The sequence below is a fragment of the Galendromus occidentalis genome, unplaced genomic scaffold, assembly GCF_000255335.2.
Source record: "Galendromus occidentalis unplaced genomic scaffold, Mocc_1.1 scf7180000076694, whole genome shotgun sequence".
In the NCBI taxonomy this organism is placed as follows: domain Eukaryota; kingdom Metazoa; phylum Arthropoda; class Arachnida; order Mesostigmata; family Phytoseiidae; genus Galendromus; species Galendromus occidentalis.
Window position 1 is genome coordinate 19,873 of NW_003804683.1, and position 14,729 is coordinate 34,601.

Below are 14,729 nucleotides of genomic sequence, written 5' to 3' on the forward strand. Positions count from 1 at the left end.
ACGCTCGAGCGCCGGAAGACCACGCTCGACACATACGTAAGCTCAAACCGACAATGCTTCCATTGAACTATTCGGGAGCAGCCCTACCGTCGGAAGAAGCTGAATCGGCCAAGCGGAGAACAAAGCAGTCCCCGATCGCCGTCGAGCAGTGAGGTAGATGAGCCCATTGGTTCCGCCAAGGATTCGAGATTCCAGCGTGGATAAGCCCTCGAAGTCTGCTGAACTCCCTGCCTAATTTTCTGAAAATTGGGACATGTTTGGGCCACGGCCAGAGCCGACTTCACCTAGAACTACCTCTGTGTCGCTTGGACCTCGATGTAAGGCACAACTCACGACTCGAGTCTCTTAAGGAGGGATAGGATCATGTCAACCTCCTCTCGATCGTCATTTTATCGAAAGAGCTAGGGGACGAGCGGCACACTTGGAAAACTAACGAACAGGGAATTTCTCGCTGACAAAACTTCCGACCCGGACTCGAAGTAGACCATCGGAATTCGAAGCAGAATCTCAAGAGTTTCCGGCAACTTTCTAGATCTCGGACAGGCGCCCTTCATAAGTAGGGGGTTACTGTCAAGGATTGTCATCGATCGATCTCCCACGCCCGAACCTCAGCGCTCCTGTCGTCGAGGTTGATCATTGATGATTTTGCGATAAATCCGGCTGCGTTAAATGATCTGACCTGTGATATACTCTTATTCTTGTTAAAACATCATGAGAGCCCCACATCGAGATGATGCATTGAGTCCTGCAGACGGACTCAATGAAGCGGAGATAGAACTCTGTGGATGATGAAGATCTCTGCCAGAAAGAGGCGGCGGATTCGGATTTTTTCTGTTCTCGGATTTTCCCAAGCCTACGCTGCGGAGTAGAGAGCGACGACGGGATGTTTCCAACAGCGTTCAAGCTCCCTGGCAATATTTATCCCCGAAACCTTTCGTTCCATCCCTCACTGCTGTGAGAAAATCGAGACACACCCAATCCTCGATTGCCTAGCTGTATCGGATGTACTCCCGATATGAGAACGAAAATTTTCGATATCTCGCGGCTTCCCTCGCATGAATACCCTTTCTTCATTGGGAATTCAGGTCTTCCGGCCGAGACCCGGCATCCCGAAAGCGATGATATTCTGGCCTGTGGGTTAGTTCTCAGCTCGGACGAATCCTCGGATCAGCTTCCGCCGACGGAAGCCGCGACCGCGTCCATGGCGTAAGTGGGCGAAGACCTGGAGAGGCGTTCGGGCTGATTCCAGGAATCCTGAGGGCGCCCCTCCACCGCTTCACGGCGCAAGAGACGGCGAGAATTCTGGAGTACATCGGGTTTCCATCGTCGTGTTGATGTTTCCCTTTCGAGAAACAAAATGCTCAGTAGATAAATGATGTAATCGTCAGTCGTTTGCAGGCTGAGCTGCGTTTAATGGAACCTAGATGAGGACGTGGAAAATCTCGAATCGCCGAACGCGGAATCCAAGGTCAACCAGAGGGAGTCAGGAAACATTGTGGCAGATACAGAACGAATAAATTATTCTACTCGAAATTTATGTACAATACGTATTCACAAAACTATCGTCTGCTGGCAATTGACGTTCCTACGTGGGTCACAGGATTTTTGGGCTTGGGAAGTGAGCCGATACCGCTGATGACAACGGATTTCGTGCCTGAACGTAGAAACGAAAAGCTTAGAGGCCTTCCGTTGTCCAGATTCAGAGTAGATTTCATAAGACTTTGTGATTCGCTAGAATCGAATTGAGAGTGGTGAAACTTACCCGTGGGCATTGTTACCAAGCCTGGAGCCGCCACGCTTCTGGCGACCGCGCTAGCCGCTGCAATTCCGCCTTGATCCCACTTCGATTTTTTCGTAGCTGCCACTGCAGAGGTCGTCGAGTCGGGCTTCTTCTTCTCCTGTAGAGCGAACGAACAACGATCATTTAGGTTGGCCTGACACACAATTCAGCCCGCTCGTGCTCAGAAAAGAATGTGGCTAGGAATAGTGTTCAATCTGGAGAGGCACAGTGCCTCTAATGGGGCATAATGCTTTTCCGATCGCTCTCTTAGTTCCGGAGTTATGTACATCGTGCGACCTCTCACCCGAAGATCGGACATCTCGGGCATCTATCGAGGACGAACTCACCTTCTCTAGCTTATGCATCGCCTCCGTTTGCTTCCGTGCGAGATCATCGTAATAATCTTCTTTCCGGAACGCGTGAGGATCGAACATTTCAGAGGGAAAGTTGCTCCCGAGCTCGTCCACGTCGCAGTGAACTAGGAGTTTCTCGTATATCGATGGATTCCTGAAGCTTTTCTTCTTTTGAATACTGTCGAGGAAATCGAATCCATCAGCGCTCCTCTTGCAGAACTCCGATATTCGCCTCTGCAACTCGTCACTGCATTTCGTCGGCGGCTCAGGAGGCAGTTGAACGGGCGGCCCCTTCTCTTGTAACAGTCGATGGTAAGCTTGGGGAGAGCTCGGTCTTGCTAGGAGTCCGTCGGAGGATGCGGTCAACTCGACCCTGCTTTCCATCGGCTTGGCGACCGGCTCCGGATTCGAATCATCGAAAGCGTCGTCGTCGTCCTCATCGTCGTCGTTCAGATCCCCGTCCGAGTCATGGCCATCGTACGCAACCAACGGACCCGTGGAACCGTTTGGAGTGATCTCTACACGGTTGTGGAGATTCTGCAAACGAAGTTGCGCCACCGGCGGAGCTCTCAGAACTCTTTGCATGTCCCTATTCAGAGCACTCGGTGCCCCATTGGCGGTCGGCGTCGGTGATTCCTCTTCCTCCGAGTCGGTATAGTGAGCGGTGAGCGATGCTAAGCCCGACATTCTGCACTTCAGTCGGAAAAGCCGATTGAGTTTTGCTTGGCGCCAGATTCTAGGAGATCGAGAATCAGAAAAAGTTCAGAGGCGGTGGCGGAATCGCGGGATCCGCCCCGGGGGATGCCGGGGTTGCAACACTTTGGGCTCTGAGAGCAGAAACGCAGCAGAATGTTTCCAGTGTACAAGGCGTCACGAGAGAAACTTCGCCGCAAACGGAGTTCTATTGATCGCGATGATGCGCCCACCTGGCTCGCGAAATTCACGTTGTTGTCAGTCGAGATGAATCATCCACGGTCAATCCTCTCGACGGAGGGGGAGAGCTCCCACGAAAGATCTTCTAGGGTATGACGGAATCTAATATGGTCTCGCAGATCGCGACATCCGAAGAACGTTCCTCTCTACTTCATTCGCAATGTTATTCAGTGGATTGCGAATTGCGAGTGAACAACACGCACGGAGGCCGGCTGCAGTCGTCTGCCCCTGTCTGTAAACATTTCGAAGGCACCCCACCGGGGGGGCGTATATTTACGTTTGAACAATCTTCCTCCATTTCGTGGCAGCAGGTCCGATCGCGGGCATTTTGGTCAGTCTTGGGCGACGTCCCCCATCAACGGGGAGGGGGTCGGAATCGGGAATGGCTCGAGAAGCTGTCCGATCCCGCTTTCATAACAGGCAGAGATCATCATAATCAGTGAAATGATTTCAATATATGACATATTGATGAATTCCATTCAATCTAAGTCCAGGTGCCGATATCTCAGAAAGTCTTGCTCGGCTCGCTCGACCTGACTTGGAGACCGAGATAAGTCTGCCCCCGCGAAGTCAGATCTCCCAGAATGAGCCGAGGTTCGCGGTGTCGGCAAGTTTCTGCATCTAGTCTCGACTCGATTGAATCTTGAAATTATTTTGAAACCACCGAAACTCTGTGTGAGTGTAATCCGCTTGAACACTCCCAGAACTCTTGAACTCTTGACCTATGATCGTTCTCTCGCGCAGTGAACTACTCGCCGGAATATCTTCGACGAAGGGCCCTGGATGAGAATTCAACTTCCGGTCCATCAGGCAGCCGCGAGCTCTGATCGGAGTTTCGCCTCGATCATGCGAAGTTGTGTCGCCTGTCAGGAATAAATCTAGCTTCGGGTAAGATGACGGTCCCCCTTTGAGGAATGTCCTCAAAGTAACTTCCAGGGAAGTGTCGGGACTCTATCCGATCCTTCGATTGAGGACTTCCGTTTCTGAAGTCGTTGACGTGGAGAGGGCTGAGGGAAAATTATCGGAGGAAAGAGCGCGAAAAAGAACTTGGATGAAGCAGTCTCTTGTCTCTGGGGCTCTTCTCGATTTTTTTCTCGGGATTTTCACCCTGCACAACATATTTGGTTGAGGGAGGGATGAGCATAAGAATTTCATGAAGATATCGTCTCTCGTCTATTGTGTAAATGTCAGAGAAACGATTCTCGTTTCAGGGATAAGCGAGATAAAGGAGACACTCGGAATGTTCGGTTCCTCGCTGAACTACGGCGCAGGACCCTCGGGGACGAATAATGAGAATAATCAGAATCCGACTGATCCGTACCACCAGACTCCCTACGGACAGCAATTGTTTCTGCAACAGCCCGTGCAGGTGTATGCCCAGCAGGCGTACAATGTCTTACCGCCGCCGAACGGAGCTCAACAAATTCTCTCCGAACATTTTGTGTTCGATGAGAGTTTGCCGAATCACTTGCAGCTGGGGTGAGCGAGCTGGGTACAGTGCATCACGTTCCCCCGCATCAGTACACGAGCTTGATGAACTTACTGTCGAGTATTCACGCTCTGCAGGTCCGGGATCGAAGACCTCAATGTCGCTGCTGGGAAGAATGGCGCCCCGTCCAAGAAGAATAGGAACGCCTCTGCCAAGTTGCTCGCCTGCGAAACCTGTACCAAAGAATTCAGACATCGCAGTACCTTGCGGAAACACATAATCACAGCGCATCGCGAAGATACGAGATCACTTCCGAGTATGCCACTCGAGGCGCTTCGTAGCTTGAAGCTGGATCCATAGATCCATCGCCATTCTTCATGAGTGAAGTGAACGGCCAAATCGAAGTGAATCTCATAGAATATTCTCGGTTCCAGGCTTCTGGTGTAACGAGACCAACTGTGACTTCCAATGTGATTGCGTGGATGCCCTGCTGAAACACCTCCGGGAAGGCCATGGACGCCAAATGGAGGCTTTAAAAATGAGTTTCGCCTCATTCAGCGATTTCTACAGGTGAGAGGGGTCATCTTTTGTGTCGCGTCGCTGAATCAGATCGGGGAAACTTCACGTGCTCCATGGAGTCCTTGCGTAGAAAGAAAAATGAAAGTATCAAAAGGATCCGAGAGAGATTCGGAACTTCAAGAGGCAGTGAAAAGATTGCTCATATTCCCAGCTGGAAGAACCATCTGGAAGAGAGCGAAAGAGTCAAATTCCTCCTCTCGAAAGGAGAAATCGTCGAAGGAGAGAACTCTACGGTATTCCACTATCAGTGTCACCGAGCTCAGGGTCTTACGGAACCCTCTTGCCGAGGTGAGTCCCCGATTGCGAACACGACCCGATTCATCTATATTTTCGCTCGGTCGAAATCGCCGTTGTAAAGTGGACGAATAGGCTCTTAGATCTGGAGTTCCCTTGCAGTGCCACCTCTGGACGTCATGGAGAAAGCTTTACAAGAAATCCTACCTCAGAATAGAGATGTCGGGAACGTCGCGCATAGACTGGAAATCGTTGACGATGACGAAATCGAATCTACCGACAGTAGGAGATCCATTCGTCGTATGCAAAACTCGTCACCTTGCGTAGCCCACATGCGAGTGACAGTTTCGCAAACTTCGGGTAACGTGGAAGTAGCTGGCTGCCGTACGCATTATGGTCACGAGCTCGACAGAGTTCCGCGACCTCCGGATTGTGTACTCGGAAAACTGCGACAGCAAATGCAGAAGCTCTCCAGAACCGAGATCGAGGCCCAGCTATCCTCGTGGACCAAGCATGATTTGACCCAGACAACTTGGAAAAACTTGGAAAATCAGTCACCTTCTACATGTACCCTGTTCGCGCAATTCCGCAGCCTTCTGAAACGCACATATGAGCACATCGCTGTGATAACAAGGCGAGTTCCCCAGTCGAGCGCTGCTCCTTTGTTCATTTACCTGGGGGATTGCGTCGGGATATGACGGGGGGGAAGCTTCCATCTAACCGGTCCTCGTTTACAGGACAAATGGTCAGTATTATTGGATGGACCCGATGGAATGCCTCGCTGATTTATTTCAAGCGGAGCATAAATTGAAAAATATCCGGGAGCGGATGACGAGTAAAGTGAGAGCGGCCGGTTGTGCCCCCTTCGAGTCCAATTCGGTCGGCATGGATCTGTGTTACTCGCTGTTGTCTTTCGCGAATGATCGTGACCAACTCAAAAAGGTTCGTTTACGGCTCGGTTTCGGCTTGTCAGGCTCCCTCCGGTGGGAGTCCTCCAAACAGACCTTTGAAAATATCGTTCCTTCCAGCTCTTAAAGCATGGACTCGACTACGCCGATGACGCTCGATCGACCGACGTGAGATACTCGACGAATTTCTCATCGCTGGCGAACTCCACCGTGTACGACCCATCTGGTGAGTTTCTTGATCTTCGGATAAAGCTCATGCTGATCTCCTGGCGAACCGAGCGCTTCCTTTCATTCATTTCATGTGCGTATCGTCCGCATGAAGAATTCATGAAACGGTACATAGGTATCAGTTTATCAGAACGGGTGGATCTGAATATCGAAACATTTGTTCCAGTTGTCCTGTTCAAGTCAATCCCAGGCGCTCTCTCGCTGCCGGAACTATCATTGGATCGGCTTCGGGCGAGCATGACGAAGAGGAACTCGCCGGTGAAAAAACAAAAATATGCGCGTCAGCTCGTCGGATCCGAGGACGACTCGGAATACGATTGCTGGTCCGACGATGAGATCGTCGACGTTGTTCCCCGTCGTTGGCAGCCCGTCACAACCGCCAAACAGGGAACCCTGGAAGGGAGACGCATCGAGAAGAACATGAAGAGGAAGATCGTTCCGGCTCTCGATATCAAGCCTGAGCTCCGAGAAAAAATTCTCGCGATGCGCATAGAAAAAGACCGAGACAGTTTAGAAACCGAAGAGATCGCCAGACCGAGGAGGACGGCAGCGCGCCAGGAGCAAAGACGGAATCCCAGGAGGAAAGCGAAGAGATCTCGACGCGCTCGAAGGGGATCCCCTCCCGAAGACACTTCTGACGATGGCTCCGACCCAGACAAGACGCCTCCACAGGAACCCGACGGAGAGGGAAGCCCTCCCGCGCAGGAGATCGTCCTGCGGGAACTCCGCGTTGAAGGCCCAGCTGGCAAGCAGGCTCGGAAAGCGAGAGTGTTAGCGTCTGAAAACGACCAGGAAGTGTCGGCAATCGTCATTGAGCCACCGACCCCCCGGCCCGAGGTACCGCAAGAGGAACCGAAGGTGCTATCCTTACTTAAGCCAAGCACAAGCTTACTCATGAAACCATCGAGCGGGCAGAGTCTTCTGAAATCCGGAGCGATTTCACTCCTGAAACCACGCTGTCCTCCGAAACCTCCTGAGCTCCGCGAGTGGAAAGCTGCTGCACGAGCAGTTCCACGGGAAGTTCACGACCGAACTTCCATCGATTTCGATGAAGGTCCTCTTCAGACTCCGCAACCGCCGCGAATCGAAGACTGACTGCTTTCCATTATATTTTCTCGATCTCCTGAAATGTTTACGCAGAGCAGGACTGAGACAGTCCTGAGGACAATCCACGATGGTCGGGCTGCCGAGACTCCATGAATTCTTTCGAGCGAGGTCGTTACATCGACAATAAAGGGGCGTACATATTATCCTAAATTAGGCATTCTCTCGTCCGAAAGCGGTAGATGCTGGTCAGAATGAGCATCGGACTCCGAATCTCAGCCCCCTTCGCACTGGATCCGAGGCTTCCATGGGAATCAGATCTTTCCCGACCGATCGCGCTGGCGTCGTCGCTTGTTCTCGATCCCTCTCCGAAAAGACCGAGGCTTACGTAAATTGCTCTTTATTGTCTAGCTTGACCACAGAGCGACTTCTTCATCACAGGCAGATCATAGATTAAGCATTCATCCCCCATACAGTTCTCAGTTGATCTCACGTTCTAACGGCTTCGAATCGTAACCCTCCTGTATCCTCGTCTCGTTCCTCATTTGCCTTCCCTAATCTATTCATAGAGTCGGCATTCCGATATCTACCAATCGTCGTAAGTATTTTATGATCCTATGCTCGAGCTCGGGAAATTCCCATGATTCGACGGAGGAATTCCCTACGCTCTTCGAAGGTCGTGGCGAATGCCGACGGATTGTTTCGCCGCTCGAGCGTTTTTTCTCCGGTTCGACATCGAATTGTTCTCTCCGAAAGGCTCGCTTACATCGATTGAGGGGTTTACCTAATAATCATCATCATCATCAGGGTACAAAAGCTCCGACAGAACTAATCACGGTACAGAAGGATTCGATTACGAGGAAAGGATCTGGAGCTGTTCACGTATGACCTCGATCGACATCAAGACCGGTTCAGATGAATTCCGACCCGGTCACAAAATTCGAGCATCTCTGCGCACCCGCCGTCAGACAAGCGATCTCTATCACTGATCGATCTACTTACACCGTGATCGATTGGCTCAAGTTCCGATGCGGTGGATGATCCTGGAGGAATTGATGTATCGAAGGATCAGTACACAACGCACCCCATGGATGGAGGGGCAGTCCGCGACAGGAATATTGGATTCCTTGCGGTATAATTAATGAGGAAGACCTATTTGATTCGTTCAATCTGTGGACGGACCGAAAAAATTTGGCGCAGAGCCTGTCCTGAGCCGTCGATGACGCGCGGGTCGCGTACTAGTGATACATAGTTTACCGGGCTTGTTGATAAGTTGGTTGATTGAATGATTGAGAGACCGTCGGCCGAACGATCAGGCAATCCGATGGCTCCGGGTTGGACAATCAGATCTCATAATCAATACCTGAATCGTCCATCGCCTCAAAGCTAGAAGAGCTGTTATTGGCCTGTGAACTATGAGGTGCTTCGGCATCCATGCCGGCTTGGTTGACTTCCGCCGGCGTGGAGGAGGCTCCTTTCTCGGCATCTGAGCCATTCTGCGACGTTGGGTCTTCTCTCCGTTGATAAAACAGAACGTACGCCTGCTTACTCTGCAAGCGAGACCTCCGGTTAGACCACAATGACCGGATCCAAGCCAGCGAGTCTTATTTGAGGGGAATCGAGTTCAGTCGAATGCTTAGAAATCTCCGGAGAATGCTCATCTGCAAAGTATCTCGACTGGTTCGACTCAAGGACCCACTATTGGAGGACATCACCCACGAGGTCTCCCGATGAAATCGACCGCAACTCACCACAATATCGTTCTCCGAGATGCTGCTCACGTTCAGATCGTCGAAATGATTCCACTTCTTCGTAATTTTGTTCTTGGCATACGCCGTGTCTGGAGGTGAAAAGGATTGGATTGGGTTAGGGTAGGGGTCGGATTATCTTCGCTGTGGAGTCGTAGTCGCTTCGATTATCTCCATTAATCAGATATCGGTAGCTATGAATGTCTTCGTTGATCTCTCGAAAGCAGTATTACTCACAGTGGCCAGCTCCTAGGTTTCCCGTGTGGTTAGCGACACCTATCAAATCGTACGGCACCGATTTGTGTTTGGGGTCTAAAACCCACTTGCCCATGGATAGATCTTTGACCGGGAAGTTCACCACCACGTCAAGCTTCTCACGGAAGTAACGATTGAACGAGAAGCGCTTCAGATGGATTATCAGTATCGGTGGCAGAGACCACAAGTTGAATCTTTTGGTCGCCTGCTGCTGCTTCTTGCACACCGGACAAAACCATAGATCATCGGTGCCGAGCTGTTCCATGGTCGTGAAGAGATCGAGACATTCGGAAAGCTCAATGGGCTGTTTGGTATAGCTTCGATTCGTTCTAGGATGGTCTCGGGACATGTAACTGGTACACTTCGATTCCTCGAAGATCGCTTCCTTCACTTCGGGCAGGCAATCTAAGGTGACGAATGCCCGCTTTTCGAGACGGACATGGTTTCTTGCGGTGGGCATGCGAGTGTTCGCCATTTCGTTAACAATGTTGACTTCGAATAACGATTGCTTGAATTTCTCCGGCCGTTCCTCTTTTCCGTCTTCGGTATCCACTTCCATCTGTGTCTCCTCATCGCTTTCGGCCTGAACTTCCTTGGGACTGACGAACCGACCCCTGTGATTATGCATCCGGAATTAGCTCGGGTATTGAACATGTGCTATGAGCTGGATAGGGTTTGGAATAAGTTCATAAGATCGACCACGTGGGACTTCTGATAGGGATTCCGGAAACCACTCACTTGAGCCATGATAGACAGGTGTTATAAATAGCATCGACCGTCGTCATCCTATTTTGGAAGTAGACGTAGAAAGGAACACCGAAGATTTTGGCATACGTGAAAGCATTATCGCTGTCCTGATTGTTTGAAATCACCCTAGTGTAAACTCTCACTAGTGATCCCGCTCCCTTCCATGGCCAACAAGGTGTTTCGTAAACGTGGAGGCTATCCGTCGTCTCTTCGAACTTGTCATCGCTGGGCTCAATGACTCGTTCTACCGTCTTATCGGCGCAAACTTGCGCGATCACCAGCTGAAATTCAAAGAGATTGCCGTCCGTCATTCGTGACCATTTCATGGTTGACAGGTTATGATGATTCGAGCAGACACGCCCATCCGGGATTACCCTGTTCTCGGATTAAGAATTCGAACTCACGTTTCTGTGTTTGGTCATCAAAGTCCTCACGATCATCGAATAGAAATCATTCCAAGTACACCTGTCCGGAGGCACATTGATCCGGAGCTTTATCGGCCGTGGATTCGTCAGCATGAACGCAATAACATTAACGACTCGTTCCTTGCGGTTGGGCAACGGCAGCGAGAGATAGCAGAAGGGGTCGAACGTCACCGAGACGTGGTCGCACTCAGGGCACACCAGCGTGGATTTCAGAAGCCCATGGAAAGTATCGACGACGATTGAATCGTTTCGTTTAAGATAATTGCTCCATGCTTCTTTTGCCAGGACGTGGTCTGGTCTGCCCTCTGAGTTCTTTGCTTCGATATAGGGTTTCTTCTTCACTCGGTTGAGGTCTTCGTGGAGGCCGTCCAGTAGGAAAGACATCAGTTCCTGACAGTCTTGCTGCATGTAACCGTTGAATTGAGGCGCAAACCTCCCGACCTGTGACCAGGAAGAACGATATGATGTTCAATCCGATAGAGGTCGAGATCGGATAAAAATGGAAGGATTAGGAACCTCGTGGTCCCACACCCACCTTCTGTTTGAAAACTTTGAGAGCGAAGGAGGTGTGGTTCCCCGACCACATGGCCTTGATTAAATTCGCGTACGACTCAGCAATTTCTCCGTGCATTCCGAGCGGATTGTCTCTGTTGATTTCGTTGACGTGCATATCCGAGAGGAAATACTCGGTCAAAACCGGCGTGTTTGACATGCACTGGAGCGCCGAATTCATGAAACACGTATTTCCTAAATTTGTGAGACCGCACAGACCGGCACCAGTGGAACTGTAAGAAGGGATTTTAGACCCCTTTGGATATCGCTGGATCTCTTTTTTTCGTCCATCTCACGACGTGGATGGGATTGCTCGCAGGACCGAGATCGATTCACCAGCGCAGGATGTCCGATGACTCCGTAGAAGTTCAGAATTATATGACATTGGGTCCTTCGCATGAGGAAATTACCTGTACGGGAAAGTCGCACTGCTGCCGGCTCCGACTGCAGCGCTGGACACCATGTAATTCTGTTCGACAGCTTTCCTCGTGTCGGGAGGGTTGCTGGAATTGCGCGGCCACGTTCCATCGGGATTCTGGACCTCAAGTACTAAAATTTGCGCCGAGTAGAGCGACTCGTCTTGGATGGTTCGGTTTTTCTCCGTCATAATTTCTAGGGTGTTTGTGCTGAACCGATTCCATAGCCGAGTTTTAGCCGATTCCGGAACGTTGAATAACTTCCGGCATACCTGCAGGGGACCAGTCGGCTTAGAGGCATTATACGGAGAGCTGTCTTCCCGCGATGAGAGGTCGAAGAATTCGATCGATCCAAGGGGAACTTGGAGGCGGCTCGACAATTATGGGAACAACCGAGACCTCCTGAACCATTCACGGAGAGACGCATACACGTGCCTCGCATATCTGCAGGTGATTTTACCTTCTCTACTTCTTCGACGGTTGCAACCTTGGAGAAGCGATAGGTTTTCGCATCTTTCAAGTTCGGGTTCAGACACAGCTTGAGTTCCATCCGATAGATTTCCACTTTGAGGTTCTTCAGGAACATTCCGAAGTCGACCACCGTGCGAGCTATCGGCTTCTGGCCCGCTGCGAGGCCGTACCTGAAGCGGAATGATATCTCATTCGAGAGCTTCTGAGAGCCGAGCGTAAGATCCGAACTCTCGGGAGAGGGCGTCGGAGCCCGGGGACGTCAGTCGTGGATTCCATCTCAAAAAAATGATTCCCGATGAATATGACTGCTGACCATTCCACGAGCTTTGTCCAAGCCTCTTCTGGCATCAGCACGTAGTCCAGCTCGTCTATTAGATGTTCTCGGAGGTCTTCGGGATTGTCGTGTTCTGTAAGGACAAGAGACGATTCGCACTCGAGAACGGTCCCGTCAGGGGGTGTCATCAGGTATCGGCGGTAGTTTTGAGCAGCGCATCGAGAGCGTCTTTTGACAGTCCGATTCAGACTTACCAATAAGCAAACCGGAGTTATTTATTGGACCAGGGTTGGCAGAGGGTTCGCCAACGCTCCCTGTCTCCCACTGATTGAATCCTACATATTTCTTCCATTGCTTGAACCACTTGTGATCCAAGAGGTACCTGCGATAAGGGAGAATCCAGCGTCAGACTACATGAATATTTGAGGAGATCAGGAGCGGTCTAAGCTCGGATTTTGTGAGAGTACCAGGATCGATACGAAGGAATCTGCTCTAGGAATCTCCCTACCGAATATATGAGCTGCCATCATTCAAATATTCCAATATTTCGTTCATTCAGTTCCTTCCATGTAACCGGGCTCCCAGGTAAGGGAATCCTAGGTAAGGTCTGATGTCACGGAATCTCCCCGACCGCGAGTATCCCGGACGCCCGAAAAATCGTTTGAAATTAGAGTCACGCGGAGGTTTCTACTTCCGCGGATATTCTTGCTTGATTCAAGAAAACGATGAGCTTCACGACCTCGATGCTTCATTCCAGGGTTGCCAAGGGAAAATGCGAAGCATGATACTAATCTCCATACCCTCCTATACGCAGCCCAGATCAGCTGATTTCGAGCCACTGAGCCGAAATATGTGTCTGCTGGCCTGGCGAGATTTTTCTGGCGCCCCTTTCAATTACTGAGATCCTAGACGAGGTGCTCGACGTGAATTACCGTATGCCGATGGAATCGGAGCACGTATACTCCGCTCAGAGCTCGAGACCTTCGCGGCTCCATTACGCAAGACTAAGATCTCTATACAGATGGGAAGATAGGTCTGGAGTCTGAAGCAGGCCGCAATGGATGTGGGTTGCGAAAACCCTGGGCATCAAAGGAGGAGTGGGGGACACCTATGAGGCACATGGACCTGATGATTGATCTATTTGAAAGATATAGGCAGAAGGCGATTGAATCGAGGGCCAGCTCGATAGTGTCTGTGTCTGTACCCCAGATTCGGTCGGGCTTGCAAACGAAGGCCTGCGTGGGCACCGTCGTCAGGGTGCAAGTCCCGATCGTTGGGCTTCGCCCGGAATTGAGTGCATTAGAATCACGAGCGTAATACTCAGAAAACAGAGGACCGGCACAGGCCGAAGGAGATACCACGATGACATCACCCAATCTTCGAACTCGTCGAGAAGCTTCCACCTTGTCAAGGTCGCGCAGTGAGAGCAATCGGAGATACTCTTCATCGACGGGAGAGTTCGCGCTCACCAGTGATCTCCTTTGGCAAGAGGTTTCTTGATCATTTTGCCGATGAAATCCTTTTGGTACTCTAGACCCTCTCCATTCTCGGGGCCCGCCGTCATTTCTCTGTGGTCGTCGACGTTAGACACCGTCATGACGGGCAAGAGGACCACCGTGTAGTCCACTCTCGAGCGACAGTTTCACAACCTCATCAATTTATGATCAGCACCTTTGATGGCAACCTCTCGCACTGCAAAGGCAGCAGTCGCACCGCTCTTCCAGTGCTTTGCTTTGCTGCTTTATTGAAAAAAGGTGTCGTCTGCTATGGATGACGACAAAAATCTTTGGCGCTTGAACGCATTCGGATTCTTCCAGTCAGTCATGCTGAACGCTCAGAATGACTGAAGGAGGGGAAGCACTTGCGCTTGTGCGCCGGGCTTGTACCCATGATCAATGAACAGGATACCGTGTACGGTCCTGAGTTCATTCAGCCGACGGAGAAATCCCACCGAGATTACGGTAGTTGGCAGGGCGCCGATACTGAATCTGTCAGGAGGCGCTCTCGAGTGTTACTCGTCTCGAGTTATTTGACCGCCAGGGAGAAATATGGCGGCAGCCGCTAGGCTAGCGGCGACCGCAGCGCCCCGATCGGCCCGCGATCTCTGACTCCTCCGCCCGCGATCTCTGGATTGTGCACCCGCGATCTCTGGATTCTGCATCCGCGATGCCAGAATCGCACAGGTGAGAATCTCCTGAGGAGTCGCAGGTGTGGAGTCGCAGGTGGCCGACCTCTCCGGCTTCCAGGCGGAGCATCAACGATCCTAAGATCGTGAACTGGATTGCTGAATATTTGGTCGCAGAGCCCGGGCTCTGGCGACGAGGCCTGCAAGAGAGCAAGCGTCGACGTCATC

The 14,729-nt window shown here is 51.2% G+C and overlaps 2 protein-coding genes across 2 annotated transcripts; both read right to left on the reverse strand.

Annotated features, from left to right (window-relative positions):
* Window positions 1-1,500: 1,500 nt before the first annotated feature.
* On the reverse strand, window positions 1,501-3,256 carry LOC100902487 (SAP30-binding protein). Its single transcript, XM_003739979.1, has 4 exons — window positions 3,060-3,256; window positions 2,128-2,869; window positions 1,763-1,898; window positions 1,501-1,654 (listed from the first exon to the last, which is right to left on the reverse strand). Exons 2-4 carry the CDS (start codon window positions 2,818-2,820, stop codon window positions 1,560-1,562), a joined length of 924 nt encoding a protein of 307 aa, XP_003740027.1. The 5' UTR covers window positions 2,821-2,869; window positions 3,060-3,256; the 3' UTR covers window positions 1,501-1,559.
* Window positions 3,257-7,877: 4,621 nt separating this feature from the next.
* LOC100905613 (ubiquitin carboxyl-terminal hydrolase 15) lies at window positions 7,878-14,092 on the reverse strand. The gene is made up of 11 exons (XM_003740000.2): window positions 13,846-14,092; window positions 12,631-12,758; window positions 12,416-12,509; window positions 12,092-12,272; window positions 11,661-11,903; window positions 11,199-11,471; window positions 10,643-11,104; window positions 10,230-10,519; window positions 9,474-10,105; window positions 9,240-9,328; window positions 7,878-9,038 (listed from the first exon to the last, which is right to left on the reverse strand). The coding sequence occupies exons 1-11, from the start codon at window positions 13,971-13,973 to the stop codon at window positions 8,832-8,834; spliced, it is 2,727 nt and encodes a 908-aa protein (XP_003740048.1). The 5' UTR covers window positions 13,974-14,092; the 3' UTR covers window positions 7,878-8,831.
* Between the last annotated feature and the right edge of the window lie 637 nt (window positions 14,093-14,729).

What these genes read in the sequence shown, in the direction of transcription:
- LOC100905613 (XM_003740000.2), bottom strand. Translation starts at nt 13,973, where the DNA reads ATGACGGTGTCTAACGTCGACGACCACAGAGAAATGACGGCGGGCCCC. An exon ending in TAACTCCGGTTTGCTTATTG is followed by an intron (nt 12,510 to 12,630) that starts GTAAGTCTGAAT and finishes TTGTCCTTACAG; the next exon opens with AACACGACAATCCCGAAGAC. An exon ending in AAACCTAGGAGCTGGCCACT is followed by an intron (nt 9,329 to 9,473) that starts GTGAGTAATACT and finishes TTTCACCTCCAG; the next exon opens with ACACGGCGTATGCCAAGAAC.
- LOC100902487 (XM_003739979.1), bottom strand. Translation starts at nt 2,820, where the DNA reads ATGTCGGGCTTAGCATCGCTCACCGCTCACTATACCGACTCGGAGGAA. An exon ending in CGATGCATAAGCTAGAGAAG is followed by an intron (nt 1,899 to 2,127) that starts GTGAGTTCGTCC and finishes TTCGCTCTACAG; the next exon opens with GAGAAGAAGAAGCCCGACTC. An exon ending in CTTGGTAACAATGCCCACGG is followed by an intron (nt 1,655 to 1,762) that starts GTAAGTTTCACC and finishes TTCTACGTTCAG; the next exon opens with GCACGAAATCCGTTGTCATC.